Source organism: Protopterus annectens, chromosome 8.part0 (genome assembly GCF_019279795.1).
Source record: "Protopterus annectens isolate FY-2018-M chromosome 8.part0, PAN1.0, whole genome shotgun sequence".
Taxonomy (NCBI): Eukaryota; Metazoa; Chordata; order Ceratodontiformes; family Protopteridae; genus Protopterus; species Protopterus annectens.
In genome coordinates, this window is record NC_056741.1 from 321,894,859 (window position 1) to 321,908,366 (window position 13,508).

General features: G+C 41.3%; 1 protein-coding gene across 2 annotated transcripts in view; it reads right to left on the reverse strand.

The window, feature by feature from the left end:
* PTPN13 (protein tyrosine phosphatase non-receptor type 13) overlaps positions 1 to 13,508 on the reverse strand; it is a 1,949,788-nt gene that overhangs the window by 419,029 nt on the left and 1,517,251 nt on the right. For both annotated transcript variants that reach the window (XM_044079819.1, XM_044079818.1), the window contains one exon: positions 12,692 to 12,783. In XM_044079819.1, coding sequence (XP_043935754.1) covers positions 12,692 to 12,783 — 92 coding nt within the window. The remainder of the gene's footprint in view (positions 1 to 12,691; positions 12,784 to 13,508) is intronic.

The window sequence follows — 13,508 nt, forward strand, 5'->3', positions numbered from 1 at the left end:
AGTCCTGCTGACCTTCATTCCTCTTCTCTCTAGAGCATATCTCCATCTCCCAGGGTCTCCTTCACCTGTTCCCTACTCTCACTACAGATCACAATGTCATCTGCAAACATCACAGTCCACGGGGACTTCTGTCTGATCTCATCTGTCAACCTGTCCCTCACCATTGCAAATAAGAAAGAGCTCAGAGCTGATCCTTGATGTAACCCCACCTCCACCTTAAACGCATCTGTCACTCCCACCGCAGACCTCACCGCTGTCACACTACCCTCGTACATATCCTGTACCATTCTTACATACTTTTCTGACACTCCTGACTTCCTCATACAATACCACAACTCCTCTCTAGGCACCCTGTCATATGCTTTCTCTAAGTCTAGACGATTTTATGAGTGCCAGTAGTTTTTTGCTAATACTGATCAGAGATGCTTTCCCTTTTTGGGATTTTGCTCTATCATTTAGTACCTTCCTCCTTCTATTGTATAGTTTGTTTATGGCTGGGGTCCACCAGGAAGGACGTCTGCCTTTGGAGGATTGGGTCTTGGTTTTATTTGGGATCACATGATCCATGCATTCCTGAAGGTGTTCATAGAATGCGTTTATAAAGGTTTCTGCGGTCTGGGCCATATTTTTCACAGGCCCGGGGGCTTTGAAGGATTCCACCTCGGTTTTGAGGAGTGTGAAATTTGCTTTAGAGAAGTTTTTCACTGTGGTTTTCTGGGCAGGGGGAGGGGTTGGGATGTGAATATCCAGTGAGATTAGTTTATGGTCTGATCTTACCAGTGAGGGATACACTTCTGGTCTGGAGCATAGAGTCCCCATGTTGGTGATGATCAGGTCCAGTATGTTTTCCCCTCTTGTGGGAGTGGTAACAAGTTGTTCCATAGCATTTGAGTTTATAAATTCTAGGAACCTTTGGGCTAGGGTGTTGGAGCTAGATTAATGCTCCCAGTCTATGTTTGGGTAGTTGAAGTTGCCCAATATAATGGTATTTGGAGAGACCTTCATATTTTCCAGTGTTCTCAGGAAGGCCGAGTGGGGTTCCTGGGTTTGGGAGGGTGGTCTGTAGCAGGCTATAAACTGGAAGGCAGTTTTACCCACTGTTAGTTGCACATGGATAGTCTCTGATGCTTCGTGCTGTGCCACCAACCTGGAGGTGTGGGTATCTTTGACGAATATTGATACTCCCCCTCCTTTTGTGGGTCGGTCCAAGTTTTGGGGCCGAAAAGCATGGTATGACGTATAACCTGGTAGTGCTGGGGTGCTCTCAGGAACCTTGAACCAGGTTTCTGTTACTGCACAGATATCGATGTTCTCCATGCTAAGGAGAGTTTTGAGTGCGTGCATCTTGAGGTTTAGACTTCTGGCGTTGAGTAGCATTACTCTTAGTTTCTTATCCCTTGTGATACCTATGGAGGTGGGTTCGTCTTTTGAGCCATGCCTAAAAAAGGCACTATGGGGGTAGCAAGAGCCTTTGCCAATATCCGAAAGCCCAGGGGTGACAGGTGCAAGCCGTCCCTAGCGAAGCATTGTGGCTTGTCGAGCATGTCATCCCAGGCTGACAGGCATTGGATCCCCTTTGAATGACACCAATACTTAAGCCAATTGTTGAAATTGATCATCTTGTCTTCATATTGTGGCATCATTCTTGGTGAGGGTAAGATGCTACTCAAGGTCAGGGTCATACCGGCCTGGGCCACATGCTCAGAGAGCTCCTCTATGTCTCTCTTCATGTAGTCCTGGGAGGTACGTCTCAGGTCATTCACACCAGCATGGACAATGACTGAGTGATATTTGTACTTGCTTTGGAGTGACCTGAGTGCTTGTGTTATATGGCGGATCCTAGCACCTGACAGGCAGCTCACTGTGACCTTCTCCTTGTTCAGCCTGGTGAGCGGGACGTCAGTGTGCCTGACGATAGAGTCACCTATTACAAGTGTATCAGGTGTGTTGTTTAGCCTTAACAGCTGTGACTGTTCGGCACACTGGCTTTGTGAGCTATGTGTTGCACGTGTTTTGTTTTGGGGTAGCGGTTGCTTGGGTGTCTGCTTTGGAGGTCTCTGCTGCTTAGGCAGATTTTTATTTAAAGCCTCCGAGTATGTTTTTGTGTGTTTATGTGTTTGGTTTGCTTTCGTGGTAGGTCTATGTGAGACTGGAATTGTAGTGAGTGTGGTTTCCTTTTCCTCCTGACTGGTTACGCCAGTACTGAGTTGAGGGAGCTTAGCCTCCAGTTTGGCTATATGGATGCATCTCTCACATGTGTTGGAATTTGTTGGGAGGAGGAGAGGGTTGTCTGTGTACATGAGGCAGTTGTAACATTGCCTCACGATTCCCAGAGAGGAGACTGACAACTGACCTTTGGACATGCTAGAATAGTATTGGGAATTCCTTTATAATTGAAAAAAAAGGGCCAATGAGGAACAAGGTACTCAAGGGGAGTTTGTGAGGGTGTAGTGCTTTTAATTTTTTAGCGCTGACTTATATAATTGCTTTAGTGAGCAAGTGCCAGGAAACTTAAATGCAATGTGTTACAGGTAACTTTCTTTTAAATGAAACAAGGAAATAAGTACAGTAAGCAATGCAGATATCACTAGGGATTCCACTAGGCATCCTCTCACTTTCCAAGATTTCATTAAACAATCTGGTTAAAAACTCCACTGCCATTTCACCTAAACACCTCCATGCTTCCACAGGTATGTCATCTGGGCCAACAGCCTTTCCAATCTTCATTCCCTTCATAGCTATCCTTACTTCCTCCTTGTTAATCCATTGTACTTCATGATTCACTATCCCTACATCATCCAACCTTCTCTCCCTCTCATTCTCTTCATTCATCAACCCCTCAAAGTACTCTTTCCATCTCCTCAATACACACTCCTCACTTGTGAGTATGTTTCCCTCATTATCCTTTATCACCCTTACCTGCTGCACATCTTTACTAGCTCGGTCCCTCTGTCTAGCCAATCAGTACAGGTCCTTTTCTCCCTCCTTAGTGTCCAACCTTTCATACAACTCTTCATATGCCTTATCCTTAGCCTTCGCCACCTCTCTCTTTGCCATGCACCTCATCTCCTTATACTCCTGTCTACTTTCTTCATCTCTCTGACAATCCCACTTCTTCTTTGCCAATCTCTTTCTCTGTATACTCTCCTGTACTTCCTCATTCCACCACCATGTCTCCTTGTCGTCCTTCCACTTTCCAGATGTGATACCAAGCACCTTTCTAGCCGTCTCCCTTACTAGCTCTGCTGTAGTTACCCAGCTATTTGGTAACTCTTCACTGCCACCCAGTGCCTGCCTTAACTCATCCCTGAACTCCACCTCACAATTACCCTTTTTCAATTTCCACCATTTGATCCTTGGTGCTGCCCTCACACTCCTCCTCCTCTTCTTGATAACCAATGTCATCCTACAAACCACTATCCTATGCTGCCTAACTACACTTTCTCTGGTCACCACTTTACAGTCTCCATTCTCCTTCAAACTGTCCCTCCTACATAAGATATAATCCACCTGTGTGCATCTTCCTCCACTCTTGTATGTCACCCTATGCTCCTCCCTCTTGTTAAAATACGTATTCACCACAGCCATGTCCATCCTTTTCGCAAAATCCACTACCATCTGACCTTCTGCATTCCTTTGTTTAACACCATACCTACCCATCACTTCCTCATCCCCTCTGTTCCCTTCACCAACATGCCCATTGAAATCTGCTCCAATCACCACTCTCTCACCCTTGGGTACAGTAATCACCACTTCATCCAATTCACTCCAAAATTTTTCTTTCTCATCCATTGCACACCCAACTTGTGGAGCATACGCACTAACAACATTCATCATTACACCATCAATTTCCAGCTTCATAAACATCACTCTATCCGACACTGTTTTCACCTCCAAAACACTCTCAGCATACTGTTCCTTCAAAATAAATCCTACGCCATTTCTCCTCCCATCCACACCATGATAAAACAATTTGAACCCACCTCCGATACACCTAGCCTTACTCCCCTTCCATCTGGTCTTTTGCACACACAATATACCAACCTTCCTTCTGTCCATCATATCAGCTAGCTCTCTCCCTATACCAGTCATACTGCCAACATTCAAAGTTCCGACCCTCACTACCACAGTCCTAGCCTTTCTCCTCTTTTCCTGCCTTCGGCCATGTCTTCCGCCTCTTCTCCTCCTTCGGCCAACAGTAGCCCAATTTCCGACAGCACCCTGTAGGCTAACAGTACTGGTGGCAGTCATTGTTAACCTGGGCCTAGACCGATCCGGTATAAAAATGTTTCAAAACATATAGGATAGTGCTGTACCAAATGTCTGACGAAAATGAACATAATCCAGTCTGATTTGTGCTAGTATAATTGTGCACTGAATATTCTTCCTCATGGTATTAATTAAAAAATATTGTCTTGATATAAATACAATGTACTTGGGTTAATTATTTTGTAGTTAAACACTGGCTTGAAGAAAGCAAACGCAGCTTTAAATAACTGGTGCATTTTTATAGTACAAGCCCCCAGACCTTTAAATTCTCTTGTGGTTGCTGAAATGCAATGCTAAATTTCTACCATTATGGCCAAAAGATTAGCAACATATGTTCATCATATCAATTATAAACTACAACTCATTGGTAATACTGCCTTTAGTTTAATCTTGCATGACTATGTGTGGTTATTGTTGAGTGATGCCACAAGTTTAGCCCTGTACCTCTAGATTATGTTTATTCTAATGGTACACATCTCAAGTACCTATATGTAAACTGCGTCTATGTTAGTTCTTCGAACGCTTAAAATTTAGAACATTACATGGTCGAGACCAAACGTTCGAAATTTCAAGTGTTCGAAGATTGAATATCAACAGTGTTGTACGGTGCAGATAGGGAGAATTTCCCTCTTCTGTATTGAAGTGCGGTCTCGGAGTTGGTATATTTAGGTAGGGGGGTGTGGGGAGTGCCCCCCTGCTAACACTGTTAAGGTGTGTTTTTTTTTATTTAATATTTGAACATCCAAGTGTCGAACATTTGGTCTCGACCATGTAATGTTCGACAATTTGGATGTTCGAATATTTAACATAGACCCTATGTAACTATACAGTAACTGCCCTATATGTAACGCAAGTTTCTCCTTATCTGGCCCCATGGTGTAGAGTGATGAAACTCTGATTATGACACTGGTCGGTACTGGGGGGATCAGGTGGGGAAGACAAGCTTGAACAGCCAGGGCTAGCTTACTCATTCTGAGCAGCACCAAAAGACAGGCAAATGCTCACTGGTGGAGGGAGGCAACCAGGTCATACTGCTGAGCCAGAAAATTGTTGTGTGACAGCATGCATGGGTCTCTTCCACCAGACAGTTACTGTGAGTTCACATGCCACCTAAGGGGATGTAGAAAGAGAAGGCTTTCTAATGAAATATACAATTAACATTGATAGTCGATAATATTGTTAATACCATTGTTGTGCATTAATTCTATTTATTAGTTTTCCTTCATGCATTACTATGCAGTTGTCTTCCTAACATTCTGCTATTAGTATACTGTAGTATGCAACAATTTCCAGAAGAAAGCAATGATCACATTTTAGTCAACCGAATGCAAGCAAAATGGACATCAAAGCTGTGCCTGTGAACTGGATATTATCATTCTATGGGACATCGTGTAAAAAGATGGAAAAAAAAAGGAAGGCTTAATGTCCAGACTTAAAAACAACTCAAATTCCTTCAATAAGGATGTTAACTTTTCAAAGGATAATAAACCCAAACAGAAACCATAATGATAGATCACTGCTGTCTTGTTTTCATCTGGGTCAACCTTTGGGTTTTCAGATCCAATTGGATCCAACTTTGGCACCTTTTAGAAGTTGTGGATTCAGGCCTCTGACTCCTCCCCTAACCATAATTCTCTCTGTTCCCCCAAAATACCTCAGATCAAGTTTGCCTGCTTATAACCAGAACATTACTCAAAAGTAATCATAAACAGGCTAGTCTATAACATGGACAAGGAAGTGGTCATGAAACTGAAACAGCAATCTAGGGCTGTTCAGTGACAAGTTCCCTGGTAAGGCCCATACAATCAAAAAGGAACACTAAGTAACAATTTTGAAAGGGGGACAAATAACTTTTGTAGCAAACAAAAATGCAGCAAGGTTGGCCCCAGTGACTGAAGATTTGCATTGCCACTGCTTGGTTGAGAAGAATGGACCTGCTCAACTTGTCCGTTAGAACAGTGAAGTCCCCAGGATGTGCATTGCTATGAGAAATTGATGGCAAAACATCATCATTGCCACACTCTCATAGCTTCCCAGCAAAGTGGCTATGAGTGGGTTCCCACTTGCTTGTCGATGTACCAGATTACTGCCATGTTGTCTGACTGGAAAGAAATCATGCTGTCAGGGAAGAAGTCCTGAAGAGTCTGCAATGCAAGGAGGTCTGCTGTCATCTCCAAGATACTGATGTGAAGCTTGGACCATCTTCCTTTTGAAATGCTCCCCTAACCCAGGAGGGAAGCATCTGGAGTTACTGTAGCGATTGGAGGAGATGGGGAGAATGGCTGACTATCCAACACCACCAGTGAGTTCAACCACCACCTAATGTGGGTCCTGTAAATGGGTGTTAGACGAATTTCAGCATGTAGTAGATGTGATACCTTGGACCACTGAACCAAAAGTGTCCACTGATGAATTCTCATGTAACATCTTGCTATGAGAACTAACATGACTGCTGAAGCCATCAGCCATAACAACTGAAGAATAGCAGGAGGAGAGGGGTATTTGCTTTAGAATCTTTTCCCCCAACCTCTGGATAGTACTGCTGTGAATGACTGTGTGTTGCCAGTAAATGAAATAATAAAGACCAGACTAGTTCCTTTGGAAGTGAGATGTTCACTTGGGCATTGCTGTTGTTTTGGTGAGCAGATGATGTTTCTCTGTGGTTTTGTTTTCATGTACATATGATGTTTTCACTGAATTAACCTGCTTGTTAATTACTGCTGCATGCACTGGAATGATCCTGTGATACAGTCCAGGATAGCTAGTGTTGTAACTACTTTATACACTATGGAAATACCTCTGCTATATGCTACTCAATGTTTTTTGCTAATGCACTGTCATGTTAGTCATTTACTACAGTCAAAACTTATAGCCTTTATTGTAGCCTACCCCACTGCAGTGCCTACTCTGAAACACACTTGTAGACACCTAGCAGAGGCTAACAGCATATCTGTATCTACCTATACCACATGCATAACCAACTTTAGGCACCAGCGAACCCTACGGTCACTGGGGGCCCCCTGTTCCTTGGGGGGCCCCCAACCACAGCAAGTTATCTTACCTAGATATTTTGTAATGTCTGTCAAACCACCAAAACCTAGTACAGTAATCTTGTATACTAAACCAGGTAGGTAAGAATTATTTATACTTCCTTTAAAATTGAAAGATATCTCTGATTATAGTAACAGTGTTTTATCATGTAACAGGCTTCACAAGTCCATTAAATATTTTACCACTGACATGGTACTCCTCACTTAGATAAACCATGCTAGTGGACTTTCTCTTCACTAAAGCAAACATAGCCAGCTTTAGATAACCTATCATACACATGGTTGCAGGATGCCCCTTAATCATCTTTGACTGGAGGGCCAACAAAAGCTGCTGCGGTTGGGGACAATCTCAGAAAAAAATATTAATTTCCTGATTAAACTATTTAACCTGAACAGAGCTGTGATATGACAATGTTAGGATAAAGCTGAGGAGCAGGGTAAGCATTAGACAGCTCAGCAGCTCAGAGTGACTGATCTCAAGACAAATCATGGATTTTAAGAAGAGCTGACACTTTCAGTCTTCAGGGATGGTTTTCTGTTTCAGAGAGTTTTATAAATACTGGCAGAACATGAGATACCATAACTCTAAACTTTTTTGCTGAAGAATTTAGCACAATGCGAAAATGAATAGCATAATAATGGCTCGAAATCAGGAAGATTTTTTAAATACTGTTCTAATTCACTTAAAAAGGTAACAAAATAACACTTTTTGCAGCAACATGATTTTTTTGGACAACAAGAAGTATAAAACTCTGTTGTCTGGGTTTAACTGACTGTCTACAATCCTGAATGATTTACCAGCAAATCAAACTTTTTATGAAAGACAGCTAAATTATGAGAAAAATCAGGAAAGGTCTGTGAAAACAGGGACAGTGACAGGTATGCATTACTCCTCACCGAGGTAAAAAAAAGTGACTTACCCCTGCAGTCATTAATCTTGTGTGGCAGTACCAATGCTGCACAAGGTATTGCTATTTGCTGAAATAAGTACAAAACTAGTATTGCTATGACGTGTCTGTATGTGTTTTTGTGTGTGTGTGTGTGTGTGTGTGTGTGTGTGTGTGTGTGTGTGTGTGTGTGTGTGTGTCTGTAAAAAATATCACTGATATTTCAAATGTGCACACACCCAATAATACTAGGACACATGCATTCTTCTTCAGGGTATCGCTAAAAAATGCAGTTAACAAGTAATTATATTTTATTTAAAAGATAGGCATAAAATATATCACAGAACATTCAGACACTTAGATCTTCTAGGAGTCTGGTGGTCCCCCAGTCTTCAGACTGTATAAAAGAATACATGGGGGTTCCTTTAATCATAATTGACTGTGTGAGGTCCCCACAAAAGTTGTCGCTCTTTGAGTGAAAATGAGGATAAAAAATGTATCAATTTTTCTGATTACGGTCTTTGACCTGAACAGGGCTGTGATATGACCCTGATAAGATAAAGCTGATAATGACCTCTGTTCATAACCATACCATCTAGCCCTGCTCAGATGTGTGTGTACAGAAACCTTAGATATATGCACAGGGGGTCATTATAGCTTGTGTTTGGGCTGAGGACAGTGTGGTTTTTGAATCTTTTACTTTACTCACAGACCTCATCAGAGACTGACAAAGAAGGTTACTATAGTTTGTGTAGGGGCAGTGTACTGTCTAGGAGCAACAAAGTAGAATACATTACTGTAATTGTTATTTTTTTCACTTTCCTCAAAATCACACATCAGGCACATATACAGGTGGCTGCCTTTGGGGGTTAGGGGTGAATAGTAAAGAGGCATATGTAGATGTATGTCAGCAGTCACTTGAAATACATGACTATGGCCATTTGAACAGTTGCTTTCATCCTAATCTGACACACCAGAGGAATGCACAGACAGTAACTGCCTTATGGGAAGGTAGGGAGGCAGGCAGTATTCCCAGACAGGACCTCTGTATCCCCACAACAATTGGCTTGTTAATTTATCGTGAACTACTATTTGGTTGGCTTTGAACATTAAGCCTTGGGCACAACTTATGTCTTCCTTGAAAGAAACAAAAATAAGACTGAAGTTCTTTTCTTACTCATGATTTTCATTAGGCTGTCACTGGATTAAAAGGTTGGGAAAATGCTCTAAAATTGCACCCCACAGCATCTTTACCCCCCCCCCCCGTGGCTTCTGGGGGTACTGGCTTAATTGAATTCTTTCTTTAATGGTTATTACTTTGCTGGCTTGATTGGGAAAAGTGTGTTGAAAGAATGCAAGGAAAACTAAAGCTGAACAGCAGCAATGAATTTCTTTCCTCAGTCATAATTTCTGTCCAAGCCATCACTGGATGAAAAGGTTCTTAGTTCAAGAAATGCAGATAAAAAAAGAAAAACAAACTTTAAAATGCTCTTCAGAGCATATAGAAAGTTATGGTTTCTTGAAAAGCTGAAGAGTAAGACAAAATGTGAGAAAAGGAAGAAAAAGGTAATATTCATGGTATGAAGAGCCCAAGATGGGGAAAACAAAAGGGAGGACTGGATGGTGTGTATGTGTGGGTGGGGTGGACTGAAACAGTAGGCAGTACCTAGGATACCATTTCATCTACATCCAGAGCTGTAAATAGAGTTGTCGTATCATTGTTCCAACTAAATGCCAGAAACTTTTAATGTCCCTTTGTGAGATGGGCCAACATAGTGTAGTACATAAGCTTGTTGTAATGTAAGAGCATAGCAGCTACAGGTCAGTCTGTGCTTACTACTTTTAAAAGTTTGCAGCATGAACTAAAAGGTTGATTAGGAGGGGTGGCAGTGACAGGGTGATACTTAGACTGAACGTGCCCGGGGGGGGGGCCCAACTTGATATGTGATGGGGGCCCCCAAAATGCTAACACCGGCCCTGACCACATGCCTCATATTTTAATGTAGGATTTTTAAGTAGATTGTAGTAGAATTGCCTTAGCAATTACTGTACAGCCTTGGTTTATACGCGTGTTTGATTTCAACTGAATGTATATGCTCTATTTGCTGTAAGTCTGAATGGAACAGCCCTTTGACGGCTATGGTGTTAAATGCAACAAACTCTCTCAATTCCACTGAACGTATTGAATTCCCCAGCCATGTTGTAGTATCATAAATTACTAGCCAATATATACCATATGCTATAGCGTAACAGCCTGCATGTGTGAACTTTCAACAAGTGTAGCACAAAGCTACTTCTCGGCTGAATTTTTCTGTTTGTTATGCTCCTACCACGGCATTGGTGTAGAACATAACACATGCCAATAATCTAAGCTGAACGTGTTTTTCTTCAAATTGAACATTGGACAGTTGCATTTAGAAAAATAAACTGCTTACCAAATGCCTATATCTGCCTTAGTGACTGTTTTATTAATTGCATTTAGTGTCAGCCTGTTAATATTGCTGCTACTTACCTTATCACCTTGACTATTTGCTTTTCTATTATATTGTGAACAACTTTAAAGCTGCTGCACTTAACTTTATACACCTACAATCTCCCGTACAATCCCTAGTCAACCATTATCTCTTTCTGACTAACCTTCCCACCCTTCTTTATTTACTGCTGTCTGCTGCAGTTTTTATCTTTTTTAACTCTTTGTCTCTTCATTACAGATTGTTAGTATCCCTTGCCACGGGTGCTCCTTCGCCAACAAGCTAAACTGTGATTTGGTAAATCTGGTTTAGTCACAGGCAAGTCATGCTTACTGAATCTGATGGACTTCTTTGAGAAGGTAATTAAGAAAACAGATGAGGGCAAAACAGTTCCCACTGCCTACCTTGACCTGGCCAGGCATTTGACATAATACCCAACACAAGCATTATTGACAAACTCAGGAGGTTAGGTATAGACCATTATGTTACTCGGTGGACAGCTAGATGGCCCACAGACAGGATCCAGGAAGTTAGAACTAGAGATTCCACCTCTACAAAGAGGCCAATCACAAGCAAAGTCAATAAGGGATTGGTCCTGGTACTGCTCCTTCTTGGCTTGGCGTTTACTTCTCTGAAGTCAAGGCCACCGTCAAGGGTTTCTGGCTGACTAAATCTGCAGATGACTGAAAATTAAGAGAAGTCATAGAATCCCTCACCGACACTAATGTTGTCCAGAAAGGTCTGATACAGACATCTTGTGCCAGAGCCATGGACTAAATCTAAATGTCAAGAAATGTGTTGTGGCATCCTTTGGGAAGTCATCTCCCGCTGGTGACTATCATACTGGCAGCTCGACCCAGTAGCCAGGGACTTGAGGGTGCACACAGACAGTAATCTAGCCTTTGACCATCATGTATCTACAGTAGTAAGGAAACCATTCTATGTTGTACAACTTACAAACAAAGATATGGCGTATAGGTCCAAGGAGGTCATCGTTCTACTGTCTTCAGCATTCACCAGACCTGTCACTGAATATGATGCCCCCTTTCATATGTATCTAACCAGGCACAATAAAAAAATTGGAAAATGCAGAGGTTCCTCATTAAAAGAATACAGAACATAAGTAATGTTCTAGGCAGACTGCATCAAAGCCCTATCCCTGTATTCTGTCTCCTACAGGATGTTGAGGGGATGAGGGGACAGCTATGCCTGGCATACAAGGCATTGTCAGTTCCCACACTGAGCTTGTATATCTATTAAGCAAACAGCATCAGAACTACCTGTTCTAAAGAATTAAACCTTGCCTGCAATATAAATAGGGCCTGCTGGAGAGCCAGATGTGTATTCCAGAGATTACCGCTTTTCTGGAACAGACTCCCCCATCCAAGTGTGACCTGGACAACTGGACGGGGAGCATAAAATTCATCCCTGGTTTGGCACCTATATCTCTAATAGACACATTACAAATGGATCATATTGTAAGCCCAGCTTACACTTATCAAGGGTACCATAACTTGTCAGATATTTGGGATGCATGGCTAGGCCTAAAATGGCCCTTGTGGTCACTAGCCTTGTACACACCTATGGGTGCCAGTTATATTCTGGAATCAACTGAACGGTAGGATAATATTAACACTTTAAAAAAAAATAACTAGTGGACTGAATGCAGGAAATAATGGCAGTCAAATTAAAGAAAGCAAAATATAAACAAGGAAACTAACTATATGACAAAAAAGACTTTTTATATTAAACACAAATATTAACTTTGAAACACGATTCCTTAAATAGTGCAATACCTAGCAATAACACATTCCAAACATAATGGAACTCACAGGTTTCCTGTGAAGCACAGCACCATCTCATTTAGCTGGATATCACTGACTGCATGTATGTTAACTAAGGCTTATGAAGTACTTGGTGACTGTATTAGAAAAGTGACTACTAAAAGCTACATGATTCAAATGGCTCACAATACTCCATTCTCTTTGCATCAGCTGCAATCATTTGTCCTTACCATTAAAATTAGGAATTTCATTTGATTCAGGATTGGCATTGTTATTTGGAGATGCAGACTCATTTATACATGGAATCACAGGACAACCAGCTCTGAAGAAAAAAAAAAAAAGAATTAATTACAATGCAATATGAGACCTCTTACAAAGGCTACATGGCTCAAGCCACATCTTAGACACACACATATACCTCAAAAGATCATCTCTGCTTCAGTATGAACTGTGAAACACTCCATCTGGTAAAGCAAATTTCACTAACAAAATGTAAGTCATATGTCCAAACCACACAGACATACACCCCATCTTTAAATTAAATACTTCAAGACTACATCAGCCCAAACACTTAGAAACCTCAGTGGTGAAGCTAATGACTATCACACTGCCTGATTTACACTGACTGTTACAACCTTCATGCTAATCTGCCATAATTTTTTTTTTTGGTTCAGAATATGATTTTACATTGTCTGCATCAACATATAAAGATATTAAAAAGTAACAGTTTTATTTAACCCTGAAGCAAGAAAATGACAGTTTAATTATTTGCTGAGAAAGAAAAATGAAATAATGTAGCCACTAACTGAAAGTCCATGTCTTTGTAGAGTGAAATCAAAAATGTCTTCAGCAATGCCTTCACAAATCCAAAAAGTCCTGTAATAAAATATAACCTTCCTGTTTGCTCCAATTTTCCTTTTTTAGAAGATATCATAAGCTTTATAATGCTATCATTTAGACACAGTGCTATGATTTTCTTTTTTTTCTTTGTTTACCTGTATCTTTTGCCTATTCTTGTAACTTTCATCTATGTTTCTATGTTTTTTC